Here is an 18263-nt window from a genome sequence, read left to right on the forward strand (position 1 = left end):
TACCCATCTCTACGTGGATGCGAAATACAAAATGTTCTGTTCTGCTTCCCTTGCCTCCTTTTTAATAGCGGTGAGTCATGGTCTATACTTGTTTTTTTTTAAGATGGGACATGACAGGAGCGTTGCGATCGGAGAAACAACTGAATGTCACATACCGTGGTAGGCCTGTTGCTATGGTAACAACGGTTGAGTTGCCAAACTTACCGTTCCCACATGGCGAGTGCTTGATAGCTCTCTTGGCGACATTTATTGTGCACACAATGTTAGCATTGGTACGTTTCGTCTTTGATTCTCTGTCGATTTTTGTATTGTTTTCTTACCTTTGCTTCAATTGTCAATGAATGTTTTAACGTCAGCCATCGTAACGTCAATTGATACCTTCCATCAGCTGGCAGCGTGGTAGTCCATATTGGCAACATAGCACTGTAGTTTCAAGTTCGGCCGCTAAACTGTCATGTCCCATCTTAAAAAAAAAAACCACACACAAGTTTGGCCGTGCACAAGCTCAAATACAGAAATAGCACAGAATTTGACGTGTTACACCAACATTCCAACTCAAAACAGATTTCAGCCTTTAGCTACGGAAGACAGCATGGAGGAACCTTCTGCTGCTTCTACACTTCAAAAGGAAAAAATTCCACGTATCTGCTTAAAGAACATTGAGAACTATCAGCTCTTATTACAAAGCATACAGAATTATGTACAATCAGAATTTCATACAGAGTTGAAAGGTTCAATCATAAAAGTATACGCATCAACATCCCATGATTTTCGATCACTTACTACTTACTTTGACTCAATTCGTCAGCAATACTATACTTATAAAAATCCCTCTGAAAAAAAATTTTCTGCTGTTATTCGAAATGTACCCTACTCTCTCAATGATCAAGAGATAAAAGTCGCCCTTGAAGAACTTAACTATCCAGTTCATAAAGTAACGAGACTCCTAGGAAAGAACAAACAGCCCACTCCACTTTGTGCCATAGAACTAAACAATGACCAAGGTAAATCAATACTAACTCTCAGTCGCCTATTTTACAGTGTAGTTAAAGTCGAAATCAGACGCCAATCCAAAGAGATTCCTCAGTGTACAAGGTGCCAAAAGTTTGGTCATACTAAGAAGTACTGCCAACTCGAACCACGCTGCGTACGATGTCTAGAGGCTCATCATTTCTCTCAATGCCCAAATCCTAAAACAATACCGCCTAAGTGCGTGAACTGTCAACAACAACATCCAGCTAACTACAGAGGCTGTGAACACTATTTACAATTGAAGGAAAAACTCTCACGTGGTGTTCAGTTAAGACAAGAAAAACGGACTCATGTTCCAGAATCTTCGCAACCATTACGCCAACGCACAGAAGATTCTCAACATCAAGTAAATCCTTCAATGTCTCAACCATCTACGTCAAAATTTCAAGCAAATTCTCGATCTAAGACGTATGCAAATGCAGTGAAAGGATCCTTTGATCAGAGTCACCGTCACCCTATAAGTCAACCTGCTCCAGAATCTTCCACTTCATCTCTCTTAACCGATCTACTCTCTAAGGTTATTCCGCACATTATCACTTTATGGACTCCATTCTTGTCAGAAATTAAAGGTTACTTTATCTCTTCTCTGTCATCTTACTTCCAGAATGGCAGCAAATAATAAAATTTCTATTCATCAACTCACTATAATCAATTGGAATGCTGATGGTATTAGAATGAAACGATCTTCTCTGATTCCCTTTTTGTCAACACATAATATTATGATAGCCTGCATCATAGAAACTCATCTTCTTCCAAACGAAGTCTTCACTGTTCCAGGATATAAAATATATAGGTATGATAGAAATGCTTCAACTGCATCTGGCGGTGTTGCCATTTTAATTAAGCGAAATATTACACATCATCAAGTCCTTCTTCCTTATACGTCTGATATAGAAACAGTCGGAATCAAAATTAAGTGTCAAAATAACCATGATTTTGTTTTATTTTGTGCTTATAAGCCCCCAAAATATCTGCTAAATACTGCATACCTTGCTCTTTTATTTCCCTCAGTCGGTTCAACACTTCTTGTGGGCGATCTAAACTGTAAACACACATCATGGGGATGCAGAGTATCGAACCCAAATGGACATCGTCTTTACAACTGCATTAACAACCTTGGTCTCCATATTCTGGCACCAACTGAACCAACACACTAGCCATATAATCCCGCCAATCTTCCCGATATCCTTGACATCGGAATTCAAAAGAATATGCATTTACCAACTTATATTGCACCATTAACAGCACTTGATTCAGATCATTGTCCAGTGTTGATTACTTTCCAATTGTCTCCTAATGTAACACCTAAAGTGCAACGCCTTATTAATGGTTTTGTGGGTTGGGATAAATTTCAGTTATCTCTAGACTCAATGTTAGTCACAGAATATCATCCACTAACAGCAACAGATATTGACAATGAAGTTCAACATTTTACGGACACAATATGCTCATGTGTAAATTATTCTACAATGTGCTCCAATCGGCCATTAACGCGCTACTACTTACCATCTTCCACACTCCAATTAATTAAGGAAAAACATCGTATTCGTAGACAATGGCAACGAGAGAGGCAACCATGGCAGCGGAAGAAGTTGAATTATCTCATACGATTAGTCAAGACAAATCTTGAACAACATCGCCTGCAGTCATATCAGTCTTACTTATCATCTCTATCTGAAGCTGATAATACTCTTTGGTACGCTACAAAGCGTATTCTACGCGAGCCAGCAGTCATCCCGACACTTCGGATAGACTCTCAAATAGCCACAGACACAGAGTCGAAATGTAACTTGCTTGCATCTCATTATCAACATGTATTCACCCCAAACGAGAATAAAAATGAACAGACTACCTCTGTATTAGAAAAAGAACTTATAGAAAATATTAATAAACCGACTGTGCCAGAGAAAATTTCCTCTACTACTCCACAAGAATTGTCTCACTTCATTCAAAGGCTTCCAAATAAAAAATCTCTAGGCCATGATCTTATACCCAACATTGTACTAAAGAAGCTCACCAACAAAGCTCTCACTTACTTGACGATAATTTTCAATGCTGCCCTTTTAATTGGGTACTTTCCTCGAGCCTGGAAGCTTGCTGAAATCATTGTTTTTCATAAGGCTAACAAACCTAAGCACTTGCCATCAAGTTATCGACCTATTAGCTTACTGCCCACGCTATCGAAATTGTTTGAGAAGGTTATTCATCATCGCATTTGTAAATTTACGTTCCAAAACAAGATAATACCAGATTTTCAGTTTGGCTTTCGTCCAAAACATTCTACAACACACCAACTGCAAAGAGTCACTGAATCCATTATAAAAGGCTTTGAAGAAAAACAGTATACTGCCACTGTGTTTCTGGATATTGCCCAAGCATTTGATACTGTTTGGCATGATGGCTTAATGCTAAAATTATATATAATTGGTTTTCCTGACTATCTCACACGCATCGTGAAAAGTTTTTTTATACGAGCGTCAGTTCTCAGTACGTATAGATGGCATTAAATCAACGCTTCGTCCAGTTTTAGCTGGAGTACCACAAGGATCTATACTGTCACCACTTCTCTTCAATATCTTCACATATGACATTCCATGTTTACAACCGTCACACATAGCTATGTATGTTGACGATACAGTTCTCTTTTATTCTCATAGTAACCTAAATACTGCAATCAGCCTCTTCAGACATCCTTACAGGAGCTGTCTAAATGGTTCTCTGACTGGAGATTACTACTCAACATTACCAAGACACAAGCTAAAATCTTCTCTTTAAGGCCTATTCATAATCCACCTCCTTTGGTTCTTCTAAATGAACAAGTTACATGGATCTCCAGTCAAGAAGCTGTCAAATATTTGGGAATATTATTAGACACGAAACTTACATGGAATGCCCATGTAACTCGCATTGTTACACTAACCTCTTCTAGAATTCGAAAATTATACCCTTTGGTTAATAGACGTTCACAAATTGGATTGGACTGTTCAATGCTACTCTACACCTCGCTTGTACGACCTCTTTTAACTTATGCAGCGCCAGTGTGGGGGACTGCAAATAAGACACATATGCATCGCCTACAAGTTCTCCAGAACAAGTTCCTGCGTACTGCAACAAATGCCCCCTGGTTTGTAAGAAATCAACAACTGCATCAAGAATTGGGAATTCTTCCACTAGAACAGTACATCCATTCAATGTCAAAATCTTTCTTCAACAAACTTCCTGGTGTTCCTGGAGCTGTGACATATAACATTGGACCAAGATCTTGTCAGCCACCTCGACTTAAAAGGAAACTCCCTCAAGACATCCTTCTTAGTGATACTGACGACTCTTCATAATTTAACACAGAAAATCATCATATTTTTGTTCACATAATTCACAACAATGTTCAATTAATTAATTAAATTAATTAGAGGAGCATTTAGAGCCAATCTCAGCATGATATTCTGCATGTGATATTCCATAATTTAACAGTGGTCTGTATAGCAAGTTTGCTGGTCGACCAATATTAAACATAAAGAAAAAAGTTTAGGATAGGTATCATAGATCTTAGTCTCTGAATGAATATATAATAATAAGAAGAAAAGCGCATAATGTGCAACATTTATCGTGTAGGGACAAGACAGTCCGATTCAGTCACCGTTGCAAAATTTTGTCAATGACACAGCTCTGCGTTTGCACGTCATTACGTGATATCGGTCACACAATTCGCTGCAAAGTTCACACACAGTCGGTGTCTGGTTGGTGGAATTTCTTGTTCTGGGAAATCATGAAGTGGAAGCCATGTACTGCTAGCCGGGTCAGTATATAACGCAAATCGTATCCTCCCTGCATCCATTCTGTTGTGGACATGGCGTCAGTAGAATAGAAGTCGCTCCATCAGTGTGGTGCTGGTGTTGTAGTGGGCTGTGGATGGCAGCAGCAGCTGATGTCTGAGGTCTTCTATATAGAACGGCTGTTTGGCAAGCTCGTATACCAAGCGCGGTAATGTATATTTTGAGAGAGACATGGCTTTCTTTAGGAACGTCGATTTTATTCGCTCTAGCTCCATAAGGTCTCGTTTTTTCAAATGCTCCTATATTATATCTATGCCATAAGTGGCGATGGGGGTGATTTTCAGCTTGAGGAGGTCTAGTGCTGTTTGCATAGACATCTTTTGATGTCGTTCATTGCGATGATAGCTGCTGACAACCTTTCTTTGACATGTTCCGTATATATGTTTCCTTTAGTTTGGAGGGTCACTCCTAGGTATTTGAAGCTGTTCACTACCTTTAACGCGGTGACATTGTATGTTATGCCAGTGTTACTTGGTAATCTTCCGCCCTTTCGAAACACCATCATGACCGTTTTCTTATCATTCAGCTGTAGATCATTTTCATTAGCCCATTCCGTTAGACGGTCGAAAGCAATTTGAAGTTCTTCTTGTGATCTGGATGTCAGCACCATGTCATCTGCGTACATATATATCTGTTTAGTACCCTGGTTCGCTGCTCTGACTACGTCCATTGTTGCTATGTTAAAGAGGAGCGGGCTCAGGGGTTCCCCTTGGAGTACTCCATTATCTGCTGGTGCGATAATCCAATGAAAAGAGAGGTTACAATGACATGGCTAGTCGGCTGATTACTTCTGCTCCATACACGTCCTGGATTGATTATAAACAAACAAATTCGTCACTATGACAACTGGATACTTACACTAAACAAATATATCATTTATTCTGTAAAGAGACAGTGTCCAGATTTTTCAAGACTGCATAAAAATTAACAAATACAGAAGTAATAAATAGATGATTTTAATTTTGCAAACATCCTTTTTAAAGTATGTCTCTGTTTCTCAGTTATATAAAAACCATTCACTGTTCGTCGCACAATAGCTTCATTGAAAGTGTTCAAATCAGATTTTCTTGATTGTCTTGGCCTCTCTGCATGTGGTGTAGAGAAAGAGGAAGATTCACCAGATTCAGTCTTTTTAATTTCTCTAATTTAATCTCCTAACACTACTCTCACACACACCAGTGACCTCAGCTACGCGTTGCCCTATAATCATTTTACGGTACATCCGGACTTAGATTCATTTTTTAAATATTAATACACGTGACTAAGAACTTCTCGTGTTTGGGAATGTAAAACTTTACCACAAGTTTGTTCTGAACAGGTGGCATTTTCATCACTTAACTAAATATGAACTGAAATTATTGGACAATTAACTTCACACGTGCAACTTGTTTTTCTCATGAAACTATACTTTCACAGCAGTTCGAAGATGTTTTCGCCACCACGACAGATAGAAAACTGACCTGCTCATCCCCAAATAGTTATGATATTTTAACTTGAAAATTTCTCAATACTGACTCATGTCAGATGGAACAACCCGCCCATCTGATGACAACTTCATAATCAGCTTTGACATATGGACAAAATGATTCTCCCGTGCTATCAGGATGATAACATTGCAACGATTTTAAAACCTCAAATAACAAGTGGGACGAGTCCTCCCGCAATGACGCAAACTACTTACAAGCTGTGTGAGATTATAATTCATGGATTAAATAAGGTTTAAAAAACATCCACGCAACGTACTTTTCCAATAGCACTACATTACTCATGTCACGGGCGGAACAGCTCTTTCAAGACGATGCAAACTATTTGTCAGCTTTATGAGCTGTATAATATTATACACGGTTAAATCAAAGCCTACTTTGCTTATTTATTTTAAAGTTTTTCAAACCAGTTGATTGCTATTGTATATAGCCCGAAAGCACTTTTCATTCATGGAAATGACATTAAACCTCTTAACAAACTGACAACTTTAAAATGTTTACTCACAAAAAAAAAAAAAAAAAAAAAGTGGCCTTTAAAGATCAAGAGGCTTAATATAACTTAAAAAATAATTATCATCACATTACAGCCTTTACTGAATCTTTTCAAGTAACTGCATAGCAAGAAAATAAACACATTTCAATGCAAAACAGAAAAGTTTATCACAATTACATATACAGTAGATCGTTCATGAAATTAATAATTTAAAACATCACTTCGAGAGACCATCTAAGGAATAACATCAGCCACTTTAAGGAGTGCTTCAATATCTTGTTCGCATAACACTTTATCTTTTTCACACAGATCAGCATGTTGTTTAGTTACTTCGGGATGCAAGGAATACATTGACACTTTCAAGTTTGCACTGAAGCTTAAACCTATCAGGAGGTAACTTCTTGTAGGTTTTACAACATACTCTTCACTAGAAAGGAGAGAATAGTACCTCTTTTCAAGTATTTGTTTCAGACCATCACGTGCACTATTACGCTCATTACCACCAGGCATGTATTTTAATTCAATGATAATACCAACGCCATCTTTGTACAAGAAGTCTTGTTTTTTCTTTTGTTTAGTCTGAATTTCGGTGGCCTGTAGCAAACAGTGGATAAAAAATTACCTGCTGCAGAATGCTATGATTTATTTCACATACATTTTGCTTGTTTAACGGTAGAACAAGGGTTTCTAACTTTTCCTTAAGATCAACCAACACATTATGTAATTCCGGAGTCTATGCAGTAATGGAAGAAAACACCTTTCTAAATTATACCTTGTACTTAATTTGGGCACTACCAACAATACCACACGACTGTACATGCTCTGCTAATTTGAAATGTAACTCGTATCTGATCTCACCATTTGGTATATTTGCTAATCCGTTGTTCCCACTATATGACAAATAGCCCTGTTCCAAAAGAAACGTGAAAAACAGTTCAGGTGTTGCCACGATATCCCTCTCTTCATGCATCACGGAATGCAGCATGTCAAAGTGCTTCAATTCAAGCTTATTTAGAATGTCAACCTGTGATTCATTCTGAGAATCATCAAGTACCATTTTTATCTGTTCCTCTAACTCCTCAATCTTGAATGCAAAATCAAGACCTTGTACAGCACCACTATTTACCCAATAACTGCCTACAACTCCTGTCTTCAAAAATCGAACAATAGACCATGTGTTATATATGACAATCTGTCCATCTTCACTTTGGTACCCATCGTATTTACTTACTGCCTGACTCCGTTTAGGTTCTGCAACACCAAACTTCTCAAAGAGGACCTGAACTTCATCCTTTGTGAAACCATAGAACTCTACAAACCTAGAATTATTTAGAAATCTATATGAAGATACCCTACCCAAAGCAGAAGGCCTAGACCAGCAATATGAGAGATTCCTGTCAGAAATAGCCCTGCGACATATTCATTTCCTTTCACAAGATTAGCAATCAAGCTGATACTAAGACGAATAATATTTTTTAGCTCTTTCAAATCTGTCACATCTGACATGGCGTTCATGTACATTGAATCATAGTCATCAATTACGACAAATACTTTCATTTTTTTTCTGTAGTGCAACCACAAGCACTCTGATAAGGTTTTCAGACCAGGTCCTATCACAGAATCTGGTTGCTTGAAGTAATCATGACGGCACCAATTTTTACAATCTACTTTCTGATCATCATCTAGTAGAGCACTTCTACATAGGTAACTATGTTCTTCCAAGGTATTGTGTATAACCGTCTTAAAGAAGTCCAATGCATCTCTCTTTGAATAAATTGGGTCAAGACACAGAAAGCTTGCCCTCAATATTGCATACTAACCAAAATGTTGGTTTCTGAATTCCTCATGGTCTGGCTCCATGATCTTCAAATCTTTAAACAATTTGGTGTTACTGTCATCATCATTGGCTGGTATCACTGCCCCTGTGAACTTATCAACCTGCTTCTGCAGGAAACAATCAAACATACTCATGTTCACACTCTTCCCAAATATTCTGGGTGCAGTAATGAGCACCATAGGATATTCAAATACATGTTCTGTCTCAAAGAGGGACTTTATGAGCAACGTCTTGTCAACAAAATGATCTGTATATCTGATATCTTTGAAGTATTCAGACGAAGAAAAGTTCCTTTTTGGACATGCACCCTGAAAATGGAAAATAGTCATCATGAAACTGCTGCATATGCAAATTATTTACAGAAAGAATAAGGGAAAAATAAATCTCAACTTACCTGAATTGCGGGAGCAGGTACACTGGGTGGCTCCATCTTAGGTTTTTTTACGCGGTGGTGAGTTCATGTATCTACAAAAAAAAATAATTTGGGTTACTGTAAGGTAAATAAACTGTGGTCTGTCCTAATAACTTAAAAGTTCTACAATAAATGATCTCTACAAACCTATGAGAATTTCTCAGACTACAATTGTCACGGAATACTAGACACCAACAATGACTACAAATCCTTAGCACAAGAAAAAAATTATACAAAACAGTAATGTATAGGTATCCTACAAGTAAAACTCAGCTCAGATCCTCACTCCGCATATGCTATACCTCTCTTACCCCCCTGCAGTAGGCGGGTTCTTTATTAAGAGGCTGCTGGCAAATACTCTATAACAATAATACTGGAAAGCTTGCCTGTTTAGCATTGCAAGCAGCGACGAAAAGTGACATGTGCTGCTATCTAGCGGCTTGGATTGTTTATACACTTCTTGCGGCGTGCTAGGTTACATGAGGAAAAACGAGAGGTGTTCATTTGATGTCAATAAAAATGCAAAACAATAGTTTTATTTAGAGTCACAAGGTTCACAACATTTTAAATTAATAAGAAGTTACAAAGTTATTGGAACAGAAATGAAATGAAACAATTCTCGTATTTTCAAATGTAATTATGATTTAGTTGTGCATGCATTTAGAAACTTTTATACATTGCATATTTAGTTTCTTAGCTAATGGTTATCCATTTTATTTTTGATGTAACAATTTATTTGCACACTGAAATATTTGTCAGTGAAGATACTGGCACAGTCGCTGCTTTAGGGATGAAGCCTGTATCTTGTATTTTATCTTTTACATCAAGCAGATGTGATTTTAAAATTTCTGCTGGCATTGCATCTTTTGATAGAAAATAACATACGTAGTTTGCTTTAAAATTTTGCACATTCCTCGAATAATGAAAACCAGTGCTTGGTTTGCAAATGGCACTTCTGAAATTTTTACATCAGTTAAAGTTTGTTGATTATGCCTATCTGTACCTAACTCAATGAATCCCTTAAAGTGTCTGTTTTAGCATTGTAAGTTATATTTTCCTTCAAAGACATTTTATCGTCAACAGTAATAGTTATAAATTTTTTCATTCAATGGTACAATATCAGATTTTATTTTTAATAATGAATTGTAGAATGGTGCGATTTATACCGGGCCTATACCAAATTCATGAAGTCAATTTTTGAGAGATCTAATTGTTGGTAAACATAATTTTCTTCTTAGAAATGTTTCGTCTTGAGGTGAACATTAATGGAATGTTGCGGCAAAACTTTTATCGCAACTGGAATATCGTTTTCAATTTCCTTCTTTTTATGCACACTTGTGACTAATGAATTCATAATCTTGAACAATTTTAATTAAATCGGCATTTGGACTTGCTGTGTTTAGAGCTGTCATTTCCGCTTGAGCCAGTTTTTATCTTTTAGGATTTCTTGCATCGTAAAAAAATGATCTTAATTTAGTGAAATATTAATGCCTTTAAAATATAGGACTAGGCAAATTATTTGTCCGAATAACTACCTGAATCACTTATTATGAAAAAAACACGAGTCCACTTTCTTCACAAAATCAACAATTCACATTTTTATGTTACATATCCCAAGACACACTATTTGGATAAAAAAGTAAAGACTTTTAATTTTTTATACGGAGAAACTATAAAGAAATTGTGTTTTATATGAACAATGTAAAGTAGATTTATGCAGTTTAGTAACTGTTTCAGTTAACATAGAGAATATATCATTGCTAATGCACCATCTAATTACACGATGGAGGAGTATGGTCTGTTGTTTCTGTCTAATATCAGAAAACCCGCAGCTTCCTCGATGCAAGGTCTAATATGTTTATTTGGGACCTTCGCGATTCTTTTATTGTGCTTTGATTTTGACTCATATTTTCGGAAGAAGGAGCTGTTAAATCCAGTGAAGGAATAACTATTATCTTCAGTCTGTTATTAAAAACAGAGGATTAAAATTAACAGTCCTACAACTGATTGAAACTTCGGTATAATTTCCAATTTATTACACTCTATTTTTACTTATCCCTAATGTTTCGAATTATGGTTATTGAAATCCGATATTTAAAAGTGATCTGAATATATTTCGTGATTTTTGTACATAATAGGCTATATTCTATCCCTCTAATTAAAAAAAAAAATTCGTCTAGAACTGTTGACAGTGTTTTTAGTTAGTATTCGCATTTTGCTTATAATATTGTTGTTTTGGTTTTTAAAGAAGTTTAGATAAGGACGCAAAGAGCAATAGTAGCTGACGCGCCCTATTAAACCTCATTAACTAACGTCTATCTACGTTTATTTACCTGTATGAGCATGGCACAACTAAAAGATAAATGCAAATAACTGTAGTACCGTTAGTAGAAGCAGTAGTATTAGTAAAATATAATAATAATAATAATAATAATAATAATAATAATAATAATAATAATAATCATCATCATCATCATCTTGTAACAGAAAAGTAATATTCTACTGGTGTTTACATGACTACTCTCAATCTCTATCTTTTGGAAATCTGAAGAAAGATCTAGCATATTTTGCTAGGCATAGTTTTTACAAAACATAGAACAAACATTTCCATATTTAACTGACATTGTGTAGGCTACAACTATAATGAGAACAATCCTTAGGACATCATGTGTTTGTTGAAGAACAAACCTCATATCACAGTTCAACACGCTACTCATCACGTCATCCTCGCTGCCTACAATCCCTGCCGCTAGATAGCACTGGCGAGTCATTCGCCACTTTTACCGTGAACTTTCCGGTATTATCATTATAGAGTATTTGCTACTGGTATAGCTATAACAGCTACGGTTGAGGACATGTGCACTCAAAGACCAGCTGTAACAATAACCAATTAAGTTAATATATAATACCTTGATGTCAACATCGTCTCTTTCTAAGTCACAATCGGTATCTATCTTCACTGGTACTATCCTCATATTTAAATTTTAGATATTCAAATTAAGTTAAATTAATATTGTGCTGTTTTAGTTTCGGCACACATCTTCCTTTCTTTCTTTCTTTCTTTCTTTCCTTTTTTCTTCTTTATTCCTGTTATATTCTTTTATTATTAGTTACCCTTACTTTTCATAGGTGGCTTCCTTCTCCTCTATTTTTAGTCTTTCTTTCTCCTATAGATAGCTTGTTTTATTTCCGTCATTCTTTGTCTCCTTTTTCTCATGTATAAGGAGCGAATTAAAGTTATCACGTGACAGGGGCTTTGATTTTCATTGGCCATTTTTGCTTTTATTATTTCTTTAGCGTCGGTTTTCCTGGGGGAGAATTTCGACACGATCAGTTTGGGGGAAACTCTGGTGGAGGAAGGTTGGACGACAGCTGTGGAGAGCTGTGAGCTGGTGTAACGGCTATCCGTGATGGGATCACGGATAACCCAGTTCGGGAGGGACGTGGACTGCTGTAGTCTGGGACCGAATGGGGGTTTGTGACTTACTACAGGCAGAAACATAGCCGAGCTGTGGTGAAGTATGTTGTGTGATTATGGAGGCGTGAGTATTGAAGAGAGACCATTGTTGAGTTGGTTTCGAGACTGGCCTTCCAGGAATCATAACAGGTTTTTATAAGTCAGTAAGGTTAGGTTTGTTGTGATTAGTAGAAAGATTTTGATTTCATATGGATTATGAGATTATTTATGAATAAGCTGGCATTCGTCAAGGATTTTACATTGGTTGTGTATTAGTGCCTTTCGGCCATATGAGACAAGTTGGGACTTGTCTAGCAAGCTACTTGTAATTACAATCTGTGAGTACAGAGTACAGATGGCGTTACTAGTATGTGTATTGGTGAATGCCAGTTCGTTGACCTTTAGTGGCAAGCCAGTTCCGATGCGTTGGTGAATTATCAGTGATTGTATTTTTACTGGAGACCTTGGTTCATTTCCATTTTTCTATAGTGTTATTAATAAATGTGAAAGAGAGTTGATTATTTATATGGAGTGTTTTCTTTGTACCACCTCACCAAAGAGACAGTCGACCCTATCATACCTTTCGACGTCAGGGTAATACTTAATTGTTTAAGTATTGTTTACTTATCATTTTTACCAACTATACAAAGTAAATAGAGGCCAACCGTTGCAATATTATAAAACACTATGCGACTACCTGACTCGCAGCAATAACATGTGATCAGTTCAGCACAAGAAGATAATATGTGCGCATGCGCATAGTGTTGGTGGTGTGATTGGAGACAGGGAGCATGCTGGGAAAGGGAGCATACGTCATCTGCGCGAGACAGTCACGCTGTGAACTGAGTTTTGTTTGTTGGATATCTATAGTGACAACTCAAATGAGAAATCAAAATTTTGCAATTGAATATCTCACTTTAAGATTTCTGTAAAACAATAGGTATTTCCACCCACGCCCTAAATATTCAACAATTTAACAAGTGATACAACAATATATATGTTATAATAAAGCGATTTTATGTTGTATTTAAAGTGCATAAATTGATGTAAATTCATGTGACTAGATGGAGGGCGGGTGGGCAAAGATGCGTTGAGTTAACAGGACCTAAGTCACAACAGGCCAATCAGAGATAGAATCGAGACTGGCGGGGTGCGAAATTAACAGGTGACGCCGACAGTTTTGTGCCGACGTGCGAAAGGGTTGGATGTGCGACTGTGTTGCTCTATCAGCGATATGGAATCGTTCGTCAACATTTTCGCCGTACATAACTTCAGCAGCGATATCGGTAAGTTGATACAGTTTCTGCAGCAGAAGGGATTATTAGCAAGTACGTACACTTGCCCGAAATGTGGTGGCGAGATGAAATTAACCTCGCGCACAAATACTGGTGATGGGGCCACATGGAGGTGTTACAGAAGATTACACAAAGCACTTGCACAGCGGACGCTTAGGAAGGGCTCTTGGTTTGCCTTTTCTAAGATGTCCATGTCCCGTGTTTTTGATCTCACTTACGTCTGGGTAGCTCAGATATCGCAGAAGCAAGTGAAATCAGTAATTGATGTAGGCATGTTGTACCACCGTCACGGACTAGTACAACTTCTGCAGAGAGGTATGTGTGGAAATACTTTTCAGGGGGCCACAAACTCAGATAGGAGGGCGCGGACACCGTCGAGATCGACGAATCTAAGTTCGGGAAAAGAAAGTACAACCAAGGTAAGCACGTCGAGGGTCAGTGGGTGTTTGGGGGCATCGACCGCGAAACCAAGGAATGCTTTCTTGCCACAGTGGAGGACAGGCATCGAGACATTCTGTTGGGAGTGTTGAAGGAAAATGTCCTTCCAGGAACAATTTATTCTGATTGTTGGAAGGCATACGAATCTTTGAGTGACGAAAGTTACAGTCACATGACTGTAAACCATTCGGAAACTTCCAAAGATCCAGTAATAGGTGTCTACACGAACACTGTAGAGTAGATGTGGAGACGTGTTAAGGGAAGTATGCCTAGCAGCAATAGGAATAAAAAGATGATGGGTTCGTACCTAGCTGAGTACGTGTATAGAAAGTGGAGGTTCCACAATAAGTCGACTGAAGAGTGTTTCCATGCATATCTCAGCGACATTGCTACGGTGTACCCACCAGCAACTTACGACGAGGTTAATTCATCCCCCAAGCAGGCAGGACCAAGCGAGGAGACTTACTAATAATTCTCCTGCTAACAAGAATCGGTATCTTACCGAAATGTACTTTTCAGTGCCTACAAATAATCAGAAAAGCGCAGTCTGCATTTGTCAAATGCGCATCATCATGTTTTCGAAAAGGCAGTTTTCAGTGCCCGACACCCCTCGTCAGGGCTTCTAGCCCCGCATCTTTCATCAGCATTTGTCAAATGCGTATCATCATCGGGGCTTGCAGCCCCGACACCCCGCTTTTCCTCGTCGCGATGTACACGGAGATCGCCAGTGGCCGCCATGATGTTTCGAGGTGGCGCGTGTCTCGAATGGAGCGAGATGAAGCGTGAGAACGCGAGAGAGGAAGGAGTCTGCAAGGAAAGTAGCTGTTGCAAGATAGGTGCCGTGCGTTTTTTTTTAAAGCGCTTCATGCCTTTGCTGCAGCAAAATGAGGGTCGAAAAAAAAAACGTAAGTAAGTAAAATGACTGCAAAATGGTGGACAATAATATTGACTTCTATTTCTGCCGTAATAAATTTAACCCTAAAAGAACCAAACATGTTCAATAATTTCGACTTCTATGATAATGACATGGAGTTATTATTACTAGACGATTTTGACAATAATAAACATTGCAAAAGACCAAAACCGTTGCTTAAGAGATTACACAAGCTGGCGCATAGCGCTTGAAAAACGAGTCTGAAGTGGTTCCCTCGTAATGCCAATTCCGCCGCTCGGAGCGCTGTTGTGCCCTAAATATTCATAGCAGAACACCTAAATGACATTGACATTTGGGACATTTAAAGGACTCACCATTGCTTATTAAATGCTTCGTACAATATTTTATGGACAATAGACGTAATTTCCAAACTTCTACTCCTCAATTATATTACAATAAAAGGCTGTCATTCTTGATATTAAAACATATTACATATAAACTGAGGGACTGTCTGCTCTGTACTCAGTTCATACACCAAACATTTCCGGAAATAAATTAACTTGACATCTTACATATACGCACTATAGCCTACCCTTTTCACCTAATATTATTAATATTGTTATTAAATAAGATATTGCAACTAATTAAGGTACTGCATTATCTTTAATTTTCTTGAGTTCATAATTAAGCATTTGCAAGAAGGCCTAACTTTTCCCCTCTCTTTAAAAAAAAATACGAACGTCACAATAACTGAGAAGTATAATTATTACGCGATTTTTTCTTGCAGTGGTGAAAACATTTCTATAGGCCTACTGATTAATCTATTGAGCATAGTAATAGTATACGCTGTAGTATTTTAGTGCGTGTAAATATATTTTGAATTAGCATTTATTAAGTTAGGAAGTTAGCCTGTAATTTGTGTGATTGAAATGGTTTACTGCTGTGTGCCATTGTGCAAATCGAACCAGAATAAAGAATGTGATTTTTCGTGTCATTGTTTTCCACAAGATGAATGACTAAGAAAGAAATAGTGTGTAGCAATTTCTCGCGAAGGGGACAAACCAAGGACTCTTTGGACGCCAAACAAGAAATCGCGTGTCTGCAGCAGACATTTCAAAGAAGCTGATTTTAGCATTAGCACAACATTAAAACGTTTGCTTCCTAATGTGGTACCATCCGTCTTTGATGATTTTCCAAAACATAAACAAAATGTTTCAAACATAAGTAGACGCAACAAAAGAAGGATAACAGAAGTGGTGAATAACATCCATCCTGCTAAGAAAAATAAACCCAATGTTGAACATAGTACATCAGCTTTCAATGAAGCATATGTTTCAATTGAAGAAATCTATGAAGCACATAAAAAAACTATAGCCACACAGTGCTCAATTGAAAGTAAAAAAATTCCCAAAGCCATTACATTACAACGTAAAAAAATTACTATACTAAAAGTCAGGTTATGAACCGACGAAACAGGAAGTAGTTTGATTGGCGAGAGGAAAGTGCGGGTTAGAGGGGTAGCCTGTGCAGTGATGACACTTTGAGTGTGGGGGACGGAGGGGAGAACGAGAACGGAGCTTTTCATTGGACCTCGCGTGAAAATGTCGTCTGCTAACGAAAATCTGGCAACGGAATCACGGAGACAGTGTAGCCAGTTCATTTGCAGTACCACGTGCATTACGAGTCGCATTTCGTACCAGCGTCATTAGCTCGTGCTTTCTTAAAAACAGTAATTTTAATTACTAATATTGTAGATAGTGTTATCGAGAACTATAGACAGTAGTTATTTTAAACATATCGGTGACAAACGCTGAACACGCTTTGAATCTCGCCCCACTATGTGGCAACAGAGCTCAGAAAGAGACCAACAGAACGTTGCTTCCGGTTTAGTCGGTTCATAACCTGTCTTTTAGTATAGGACAATTCGGAAACAAAATCAGCTTATTGGAAAACTAAGACAGACAATATGTAATTTAAAAAGCAAGCTATAAAGATAGCTGAACAAACTTCAAATAACACTGTAATATGCTTGGCATATTTATAATATTCGTACTCAATCAGTAATGCACAATTAATCGAACTATTTTCACGATACACAATGCTTTGTAATGGTAATATTCATCATTTCTTAGGGCAGCGAGGCGAACCTAGCAGCAGAAATTGTCATGACTCACAGAGACCTACTCTCGATCGTGCTATGCGGACAAAAACACACATTCCGCCATGATGGATCGTGCAGCAAACTCGTAAAGCGAAGTTTTGATTTGCTGCACGCTTGCTACAGCGACGGTGAAGCAAATGTAATAAAAGAACGGTCTTGCTGCAACGCTTTAAGTCTTGCTTAAAAAAAAAACGCACGGGTGCGGTGAGGGTAGAGGGGAAGGGTGCAAATCTATGTTCTGGAGTTTATCCCAATTTTATTTATGATTATAACATTCCTGAGAAGTCATTGAGGGTAGGCATGTGGAATAAAAAAAAAAAAAGGTGAATGTTACTTATGTCCCGCCCGCTATAGGAGACATAGGCCAGTTTGCACTAATCCTAAACATCTTGACGGGATAATAAAAGCCTAAACTAACCTACCTAAGTGCGTCGGTGTCTATTCCAAAATCAGCGGAAGTCGCTCAACGCTCGTTTAACCAATATTCGTTCAGTGGGCGGTGGATACTCTACTTTGACCTAAAAAAATTACTACATACATATATTCGGGATGTTGTCAGAAATCAGTTGATATATAACACTTCATGTCATAGCCTGTCACTGTGCCTAAAACTTACGAAATTCTCAATATCAAAAGACACGCCACCATTCTCAAAAAGCACTTCCAATAACAAAATAACTACTTACAGATATTCCAGATGTCAGAAGTCCGCAGATATATAACACTTAGTGCCACAGCCTGTCACTGTACCCTAAATCATCTGAATCAGTCGCCAAAATTTCTCTCCCTTCTTAAATACACACGCCAATCACGAAGTCGAACGAACTTCTCCGAACGTAATGTCACAAGTACCAACGTTTAGAAACACAAGGTTACCAAGTGGCTTTCGCATCGATGTTATTTCACGTTAATGTTGATGACGTTGCGATGTAATTTAACGTTAGCAT

The 18263-nt window shown here is 37.8% G+C and overlaps 1 protein-coding gene across 1 annotated transcript; it reads right to left on the reverse strand.

Annotated features, from left to right (window-relative positions):
- Window positions 1-5763: 5763 nt before the first annotated feature.
- LOC138696911 (uncharacterized) lies at window positions 5764-18107 on the reverse strand. The gene is made up of 3 exons (XM_069822389.1): window positions 18003-18107; window positions 9074-9144; window positions 5764-8987 (listed from the first exon to the last, which is right to left on the reverse strand). Exons 2-3 carry the CDS (start codon window positions 9107-9109, stop codon window positions 8658-8660), a joined length of 366 nt encoding a protein of 121 aa, XP_069678490.1. The 5' UTR covers window positions 9110-9144; window positions 18003-18107; the 3' UTR covers window positions 5764-8657.
- Window positions 18108-18263: the final 156 nt, after the last annotated feature.

The sequence above is a fragment of the Periplaneta americana genome, chromosome 3 (genome assembly GCF_040183065.1).
Source record: "Periplaneta americana isolate PAMFEO1 chromosome 3, P.americana_PAMFEO1_priV1, whole genome shotgun sequence".
NCBI lineage: Eukaryota > Metazoa > Arthropoda > Insecta > Blattodea > Blattidae > Periplaneta > Periplaneta americana.